Source organism: Arachis ipaensis, chromosome B7 (assembly GCF_059453495.1).
Source record: "Arachis ipaensis isolate K30076 ecotype BB chromosome B7, ASM5945349v1, whole genome shotgun sequence".
Classification (NCBI taxonomy): domain Eukaryota; kingdom Viridiplantae; phylum Streptophyta; class Magnoliopsida; order Fabales; family Fabaceae; genus Arachis; species Arachis ipaensis.
Genome location: NC_142442.1, coordinates 130,818,046 through 130,827,133, shown reverse-complemented (window position 1 = coordinate 130,827,133; position 9,088 = coordinate 130,818,046). Strand labels below are relative to the sequence as shown.

Below are 9,088 nucleotides of genomic sequence, written 5' to 3'. Positions count from 1 at the left end.
ATATTTGTTCAAGTATTAGACATATTTATTTTGCTTAATAAAATTTTTTGTTAATTTTAATATTTTTATGACGGTAAAAATTTAACTACAAAATCTAATATAGTACCGAAATTCAATAAAAAAACAATACAAAAATCTAATTAAAAATTTAATAAAATTATAGTTGGGATAGAATAATCAATCCTTAAAAATAAATACTCCGTCATAGTTGCTACTATTTGGAAGAGTTTGTCCGGCTATCAACCGGGATCAATAATTGTGGGTGGAGGCAATTCCTAAAAATCAAGCAAATTAAACACTACATTTTGACTCTCCCTTTGCAAATGTCAATTTGTTCTCTCACCAGATTTTGGCCCTTTTGGGTGCGAAAACTGAATATAGCAGAAAATACAAAAGAGGGCATCACTTTCTTGAGGATAATGATGGGTTTATGTGAAATGATATGGACCATAAGGGTTAATGCCCAAATGGTAACAGGAGAAGAGGACAATTGGGGTGTGGAAGTGCCATTGCAATCATCTACTTTATGTGGAAAGGGACCTTTGCTTATTATTGGCCACGCGTCTCTATTTTCTTCTTGTGGGTAGCTTATACAGGATAACATGATTGAGTTTGATTTCACTACTAACATTCTAACAATGATAAAGTCCATTAATTGATTTGTTTATAAATCATCGGAGTTGGTTTGAGTGGTACACCAACATTTCTTCTTAAGTAGGGAATGAATAGAAAAAAGTCGAATGTTCCTGTCTCGAGCTAGTAGGTTTCTTTTTATAAAAGGGAAGGTTTGTGTTTTGTCCCCATTAAATCTTAATTTATTCTCTAAGTTTTAAACCTTATATTTTAATTCTAAGAAATTTTAAACAAACTTAATATTGTTATATATTAAATTTAATACAAATAATTAACATATTAAAAATTTAATAACATTTAATTTTAATACATAATTAAAATTAATCTACTAACGAGTATTAATATAAATTTTTTTTTTAGAATGTTGATAAATTATTGTTAAGATTTAAAATTTTGTACAAAAAATTTTGAAAAGTATTATAAAAAAATTTTGGTTATACATTGGTATAAGAAGATATGATATAACTTAAACCAATAACGTAGTTAACATCTACGTCACTCATTTTGTTAATTATTTGTGTCAAATTTAATAATAAAACAATATTGAATTTGTTTAAAATTTTTTTGAGAAAAAAATAAAACGTTTAAAACATTAAAGACTAAATTAGGATTTGAGTCAAATAATAATTTATCTTTCTAAAAAAAAAATATAAATAATAATAAAAAGAATAAGAGAAATCAACTTGGTAAAAGACCTTCTCAAACTTATAAATTTTACCCATGCATTAAAATTCACATGGGCATGTTAATACTGTTTTCTAGATTCATCCATAATATTTATAGCATTTTTTTTGTTTTTGGTGATACATATTTATATCATTAATTGAATTGAATATTTTTCTACTAAAATAGGCCCAAAGGCCAAATTCATTATTTAATTTTGACAATCCCACAAAAGAGCAACATGCTTACTGGGCCCAAAAAGTCCACAACACTTCATAGTCCATAAACAACAAAACAAAAGAGGGAAAGAAAACCGCCCAAAAACAAAAAAAGAGGGAAAGAAAGACTTGAGTTCTAATTCAAGAAAAGAAAAAAAAAGTGTTCTAATTCATGTCCAAAAAAGGAATGTTTCTAATTGTTCCAAACTTTTTTGATCTTGAATTATTCCTTTGATCTCGAATTATTCCAAACTTGAAAAGTGGTGGTCTAATTTTCATTCAATCTCAGCTGCAGATTGATGGGTATCTGCTATCTATGGGTTCTCGTATGAATATGGACCATCAATCCCCGATACCCAGAAAAAGCCTTTCGGCTAAAATAAAAACTTTGCCTGGGTTACAAAAATAAATAAATAAAAATTGACAAAATTTACAATGACATCACTGTAATTTATTTATTTTTAAATAAAAACCAAAACTACTTTTGAATTGTTATTCTTAACAAGAATATTTAAGCGTAGTCTAACATAGTTAATATCCCATCAATCTATCATACCATATTTATATTAAAAGTTGAATTTCTCCCAAAACACTAGATAATTATGATTTATGAACAAGTTCAGCGTTCAGAACACAAAAATGAGACAGAAAGACACTAAATGGGAACCATAAATAACACTAGTAAAAGAGAAAAGCTGGCACGTGATGTCGGACTAGTAATAAGTAATAACAATGAACTAAAACAAAAAAGAACAACGCCAATAGTAACACAGCGCTTATGCTATTTTTGCCCTTGAGAAGTCCATCTCCGGATGCTGCAAACACACAACAGATAGATATAAGTCAGCAAATTTGGCAGATAATGACAAACCAAAACGGAAAAGGTTTTAATAGAGTCAATTACCAACCTCAGCCATAAATTTCTTTAGGAGTTCTTGCTTTTGGAGTTCATCACTGGTTGGAAGACCCATTGACTTTTGCCTCTGATCAAACTGTACAAAACAAACAATACAAAATTGTCAACCAATTAAGAAAGAAATATCATAGATTCCTAAGAAAGAGCAGTGGTATGTATGGTAGATCAATTTAAGGTTTCACAAAATTCAAGCAGCCTAAGGCAAATTTTCATTGAAGAAGAGGACTAATAACTCAAACCTAACATATCAAAACTATTATTTGATCTTTTTGCATCAAACCAAAATAGGTTTGAAAAGGACATGATTTGAACAAACATACTAAATAACTCCCCTGATATACGGACAAGTGAAACTAATTATCTAAAGGATCTTAAGAAACGAAAAAAGATGAAAGAACAAAAACAATGATAACAAGCTATAAAACCAGTTAAAGTCAAAGACTATGGATTAGTTACCATCATTTTTTCAACAGTCTGCCGAGTCTCTGGATCGAGATCAGAAAGTTTGCTATTCTCAGGTTCAACTTTTTGGGTATCAATTTCAGGATCACCTTTTACCAAGCATTTCCACCACTCCATTTGATCATGCTTGGTTAAAAGGATAGAAATCGCACTTTGATCCTCTGCAAAATAGGTTTAGATGCAATGGATGAGATGACATGACACTTGACAGTATTAACCAATTCAAAACACATGACCCCCAAATAATAAATCAACCCAAGTGTACGAATGCATATGCTCACTCAATACAATGCCAGCTCATGATTTAAGATATCAAATTCATCAATATGATAATAGGTTATGGTCACTTTGAAGGATTAAGCATAGTTTTGACTTTTAAGTAGTATAGTACCTATGCTCCAATAGCAGTCATCAGGCTTGACAGGCTTATATAGTTCCCCCTGCAAACACAAATTCAATTATAAGCACTGTCATTACACAAAATAACATCAGAACAAGGTTACCAACTGGCACAGATCATATTATGAATAAGGAGTAACATTCAAGTATTGTTGGATATATCATGTATAAACTGATATTATTAGGATAGAAATCTTACCTCAATAATTGGTGGCTGGCCTTTAAGTCCAACTTTTATATGGTTCTTCTTAATCTCACAGATAACAAACCTTGATTTGGTTCCACTTGGCACCGGAACATTAACAGTGACCTCCTGTAGAGTCTGAGTCCAGGAATATTTCTCCAGATCCATACCATTACCTTTGTTAGGAACTGTCCAAATATATATATAAAAACAATTATTAAACTTCAGATTCATAGCTCAAAAGTTTAATAGATATGCAACCGGTGTAGACAATTGCACCCATGGTTCTTTAGCACAAAGGATTACTTTTTCGCAAACTATGGAAAATCTTGATATTAATAAACACTATTCGGTTCACAACATTATTAAGCCTACGAAACTAATGTTTTGGCAAGATTAAAAGAATTGCATACACGAACACACGCACACACACACACATAGAGCAATGCAATTGTGAATTTTCACTAGTCACTACATAGAATCCATATTCTATCTTATTCATCAAAATAAATTGAAAATATTCAATACTATGGTATAACAAATTCAAAAATTGAATCAATTCAAGATGATAAGGCCACGAGAACAAGCATAAATTTCAAATTGGGAATGAATTCACCTATTTTAGCAGCAGATTCTTGTTTCTTCGTGTCTTGAGCAGACTTGTGCTCCTTCTCCTCCTTCAGCCTCTTCTCTGCCTTCTTTTTGGCTTCAGCCTCGGCGGCGGCGGCAGCCTTGAGCTCCTCCGCTTTCTTCTTGCGCTTGTCCCTAGTGGCACGTGCCAGTGAGGCGATCTCTTTCTCTGCCGCGTCAGTTCCAAAGAAGTCACTTTCTTGGTTGACGAAATCGAAGACCTTCTGGAGAAAAGCGACGGGATTTGAGGGATCGAAGCTGGCGCTGAACGATGAGGAGGAAGAGGAAGAAGAAGAAGGGGATTGAGAGGAGGAAGATGAGAGTTTGGTGCGAGTTTCTTTGTGGTCATCTTCGTTGAAATCGGAGATGATCGCCATTAGAGAGTGAGTGAGTCGAGTCGGTCGTGTGACTCGAAGGGGATTCAAGATTTGAGCTTTGAAGGGAGTAGGGTTTAACAGAGAGAATGGAATCTTAGAGTGCTTTATATAGGCTGCATAAACAGTAGAGATGGTTAGAGTGCGAGAAAAACAAACAACCCGCAGGTAGCTTAAGTAGAAAATTCCAGAAAACTATAACATTCTCTCAGTTTAAAATTTAAATCTAATTATAATATAATCAAAACTAATAAATAAATTCAATATGATTACAAAATCTTCAACAGATTCGATTTGATAAAACAACAGAAAACAAAACTGAACTAAATCTTGAATTGAAATAATTTATTTAAAATTAATAATTTGTTTATAATTGATAAAACCTTTGATTTGATTTGACATGATATCATATGATATGATAAATAAAAGAAATTTTGATTGGACAATAGTTGTCCTCATAATGACTGAAATTCAAGATTTTACATCAGGGGTTGTAGCTCATATGGTAGAGCGCTCGCTTCGCATGCGAGAGGCACGGGGTTCGATTCCCCGCAGCTCCACCCTAAACCTTTTTATTTTTCTGGACATGGCCTTGGGCCACAAAACTGACCCGCCCATAACATCTAATATTGTTCTTTTTGTCCAGTAGGAATGGATATTGGGCCCAAATTCAGTTGAATAACTTCTAGAAATTTAGTGGGCCAACTTCACCAACGAATGAAGGCCATCATTTCGACCAAAAATAAGACAACTATTTTTCGTCAAGTGTATTTCTAATTCAGCACAATTGCACAAAAGCTAATACCAAAAAAATAATGATTATCTAATAATAATAAAAACATTCTAGGTTTGAATAAAAAAAAAGACTATTATTAACATACCTGTCCAAATTAAAAAAAAAAAAAAGTCTATTATGAACATCTACAAATCAAGAATTTGGTTCAGTAACTAAATATGTTGTCACTTAATATGTTATCTCCAAATTTAAATTTGGTAATAATAAAATAGTAGATAAAACTCTTAAATGTGTAGTGTGTGAGTGTGTGATATAATGCTTAAGATTGGAGGGTGGAGGCTGTCATGGCCCTTTAGCATTTGCATTTTTCATTTGAGCCATGATAATTATTCATACAAAATACAAGGTCAGAAAAAACTCCATGAATATAGTAATGATTAATGAAGTAGAAAAAAAAGGCCATAATAACGATCGAGTGACATTATTGTATTATTTCTACATTTTTCATATATTTTTTAAATATTAAAAATGTTTAATAAAAAAATAATGAGATAAAAAAGCTGTACCTTTTATACCACAAAAATACTTAAAAAAATCCATTAAAAATAACGCAGAAAACATAATTTATCAAGGAAAAGTCTACGGGCCAGCAACTTTGTTCAATTTTGGCCAGTATATAACCAGCAAAAAAAAGTAAGTCATTGGATAAAATTTTACACCAATCTCACACCATTAAAACCATCATTAATGGCTATTTGATGACTACACATGACCAAAATTGCTGGTCCAAGCGTTCCTCATTTATCAATAATTATTGTGGTTGTTCTTATCCAATAATGATCATGTTCAAATACCTAGCATATTAGAAAATAAAAAGACAGTGTAGTTGTATACATATTTGGAGAAACCATACAAATGTGGGCTACAGATAAGGCATAAATTAATAAATATATTCATTGAAAGACAAACAAGTTAGGAGAAAGAAGGAACCAGAAGAAATATAATGATTGTATATTTGTATGTATATGTATCTAGAAAGGACACATGGAGTAGTATTGCACTAATGCAAGGGCAGTACCTTATCTTTTGCATTGTTTTGTTCCACATCCATGCAATGCAAATACAACTCAGACTCACAGTCATCACAGCTTTATTCTAGATCAAAAGAAGCACTGTTCTTTTCATGCACAAATAAATCTGTTGAATTTGCAATTAGCCTTCCTCGCATCACGACAATTCCCTTTCCATATTTTCTTTTTCTCTTTCTCTTTCTCGTTCGCTCTATTATAATTATTCATTCAGTAATATCCAATACAACATTAGCCATGGCTTCTGCTGCATCACCATCTGAGATAACAAGCATAAAAGCATTTGCAGAATCAAATGGTTCGTCTCCCATCCCTTCCACCTACCACTCCCTAACAGAACCCCGTGATGATGTCGCCGACCACCTTGCATGCTCAATCCCAGTCATTGACTTCTCTCACCTCACTTCCCATGACCCTCAAATCCACGCCTCAACCGTCCACCAACTCGCCAACGCCTGCGCCCAATGGGGTTTCTTCCTGGTACTCACTCTGCCTCATCACATTTTCTTCTTCTTCTTCTTCCATGATGTGAGATATAGATTCCTTTTTTGTTTATGTTTTACCAGCTGACGAACCATGGGATCTCGGAGAAACTGATGGAGGAAGTTATGGAAAAGAGTCACGAGTTTCACAACCTTCCTTTGGAAGAAAAGGAGGAGTTTGCGGATAAAGGGCCTTTAACAGCAATAAGGCATGGAACTAGCTTCCATCCTCAAGCTGAGAAGCTTCATTATTGGAGAGATTATCTCAAAGTCATCACACTCCCCCAATTCAACTTCCCTCACAAACCACCTGGTTACAAGTAAGCTAAGTAGTGTAGCTGTATGGAAAATATTGAAATTTTATGTGAAATCAGAAAGCTAAACTAAATTCGTAGATATAAAATTGGATAGACACTTATTTATGTGAAGTTGATAACTGAGAGTCGTGCAGCTTCACATGAATACAACTGCATTTAAATTTTCATTTGAAATAGCAATATCAAAATATTTTAGTAGTTAAACAGAGATGATGAATTAGTGTTTGATTTGAAGGGAGATTGCATTTGAATATAGCCGAAAAATAAGAGGTGTAGCAAGGGAATTGCTTAAAGGAATCTCAGAGAGCTTGGGATTGGATGCTGAGTCAATAATAGAGTCAACGGGTTTTGACTCAGGGTTGCAGATATTTGCTGTGAATCTGTACCCGCCATGTCCGGAGCCAGACCTTGCTGTTGGATTGCCTCCACATTCAGATCATGGCCTTCTCACACTCCTCACTCAGAATGGAATTGGAGGTCTTCAGGTCAAACACACTGGCAAATGGGTCAACGTTAATCCCCTCCCTAATTGCCTCATTGTCAACACTGGGGATCAACTTGAGGTCAACAATCACTTAATTAATTAATTAATTCTTTCTTTTGCGGCATAATCTCATTAATTCATAATTAATTGTGTGTGATAGGCTGTGAGTAATGGGAGGTACAAAAGTGTGATGCACAGGGCAGTACTTAACAATCGTGACACCAGGATTAGTCTCGTGCTTGTAAATGGACCTGATCTCGATAAGGAAATTGGGCCTGCACTGGGCCTGTTGGAGAAAGAGGACCCATTGTTCAAAACCATGAAATACAGGGACTATTTTGAAATTCAGCAGATGACTCGATTTGCTTATAAAAGTGGCTTGGACGAGATTCGCCTTAACTGATGATACCAGTTCTGTTATGCTCCTTTGAAAAATGTGTCGTTTGATAATTATAAATTAATAACAATGTTCATGTATTTGTAGGGGGTTGTGAGAGACAGAATGTTTTTATGGTGTTAATTGAGAAATGAGAATAATATCACTTATCATATAAGAGTAAATAATTAAATTGCAAATAATTACTGTATAACATGAAGATTGCCTTTTAGGCCTGCCTAACCAAATTTTTTTTTGGTTAGTGGATTGGACAACCCCAATCCTAAGTACTCCAATGGATTGGACAAAACCAAATTGAAAACATAAGATAAAGACGTTAAAGAAATTATAGTGTGTCAGTTCCCATCACTTTATGGGCCACATTTGCATAAAACACCTTTTGTTCCAAAAACAAGACACCCACTTGAATTGGCAAAGAAGTTTGACAAAAAAAAATGCAAAGAAATTGCTATTTCAATGGCTACTAAATGTTCGCACTTCATGCTTTGGTAATAATACAAATAAAGAAGCTAATAAACTATAATTCAAATGACATAATCTTTTTATTTTTATCTAAAGGTTTCAAGTTCGAGTTTCACTCATAACTTTAAAAAAAATACAAATAAAAACAAAGTATATTTTTTACCCTTAAAATTTATTAAAAGTTTCAAAAGTATTCTTAAATTTTATTTTGTTTTAATTTTATCCTAAAAAATTTTTATTTGCATCAAATTTATTTTTAATAACTAATTTTAAAAAAAAATATGACCAATTTAGAAATAATTCCACAAGAATGTGAGAGAACCGAACAGAAAGTAGAGTTAAAAGAGAGAAAGTGGAGAATGAACAAATTTGTTGTGATTCAAGAATGAGGAATAGTTTATTAGGATTTTACAGAGTTACAATTTATACAAGAGAAGGGAAAAGGTGTGGTTGTAGTTGATTAGAGAGAGTAACAAACTAACAAACTTACTGAGCTGTCATAACAGATTAATCAAGTTGCTAATTTCAGGGGTGTTCACTTAACTAACACTAACATGTCCCCTCAAACCAAGAGCCATTTAAGGTTCTGTTTTGAAGACTCTGAGTAGATTTCTAAATTTGAGGAAGGATGAAGCTGAGAGAG

The 9,088-nt window shown here is 33.1% G+C and overlaps 2 protein-coding genes and 1 non-coding gene across 3 annotated transcripts; 2 read left to right on the top strand and 1 right to left on the bottom strand.

The window, feature by feature from the left end:
• Positions 1 to 2,092: 2,092 nt before the first annotated feature.
• On the bottom strand, positions 2,093 to 4,685 carry LOC107605906 (protein BOBBER 1). The gene is made up of 6 exons (XM_016307849.3): positions 4,092 to 4,685; positions 3,491 to 3,663; positions 3,284 to 3,332; positions 2,887 to 3,053; positions 2,423 to 2,506; positions 2,093 to 2,329 (listed from the first exon to the last, which is right to left on the bottom strand). The coding sequence occupies exons 1-6, from the start codon at positions 4,480 to 4,482 to the stop codon at positions 2,291 to 2,293; spliced, it is 903 nt and encodes a 300-aa protein (XP_016163335.1). The 5' UTR covers positions 4,483 to 4,685; the 3' UTR covers positions 2,093 to 2,290.
• A 281-nt stretch (positions 4,686 to 4,966) lies between these two features.
• TRNAA-CGC (transfer RNA alanine (anticodon CGC)) lies at positions 4,967 to 5,039 on the top strand. Its single transcript has one exon. It is a non-coding gene; the product is annotated as a tRNA-Ala (tRNA).
• Positions 5,040 to 6,274: 1,235 nt separating this feature from the next.
• On the top strand, positions 6,275 to 8,140 carry LOC107605905 (2-oxoglutarate-dependent dioxygenase 19). The gene is made up of 4 exons (XM_016307848.3): positions 6,275 to 6,783; positions 6,870 to 7,105; positions 7,338 to 7,665; positions 7,747 to 8,140. Exons 1-4 carry the CDS (start codon positions 6,325 to 6,327, stop codon positions 7,987 to 7,989), a joined length of 1,266 nt encoding a protein of 421 aa, XP_016163334.2. The 5' UTR covers positions 6,275 to 6,324; the 3' UTR covers positions 7,990 to 8,140.
• The last annotated feature ends 948 nt before the right edge of the window (positions 8,141 to 9,088 follow it).

Coding starts and splice junctions, on each gene's coding strand:
- LOC107605906 (XM_016307849.3), bottom strand. CDS start 4,482: ATGGCGATCATCTCCGATTTCAACGAAGATGACCACAAAGAAACTCGC. Junction 3,333..3,490: donor GCCAGCCACCAATTATTGAG/GTAAGATTTCTA, acceptor TTGTGTTTGCAG/GGGGAACTATATAAGCCTGT. Junction 2,507..2,886: donor AGACTGTTGAAAAAATGATG/GTAACTAATCCA, acceptor TGTTTTGTACAG/TTTGATCAGAGGCAAAAGTC.
- LOC107605905 (XM_016307848.3), top strand. CDS start 6,325: ATGCAATGCAAATACAACTCAGACTCACAGTCATCACAGCTTTATTCT. Junction 6,784..6,869: donor CCCAATGGGGTTTCTTCCTG/GTACTCACTCTG, acceptor ATGTTTTACCAG/CTGACGAACCATGGGATCTC. Junction 7,666..7,746: donor ACACTGGGGATCAACTTGAG/GTCAACAATCAC, acceptor TGTGTGTGATAG/GCTGTGAGTAATGGGAGGTA.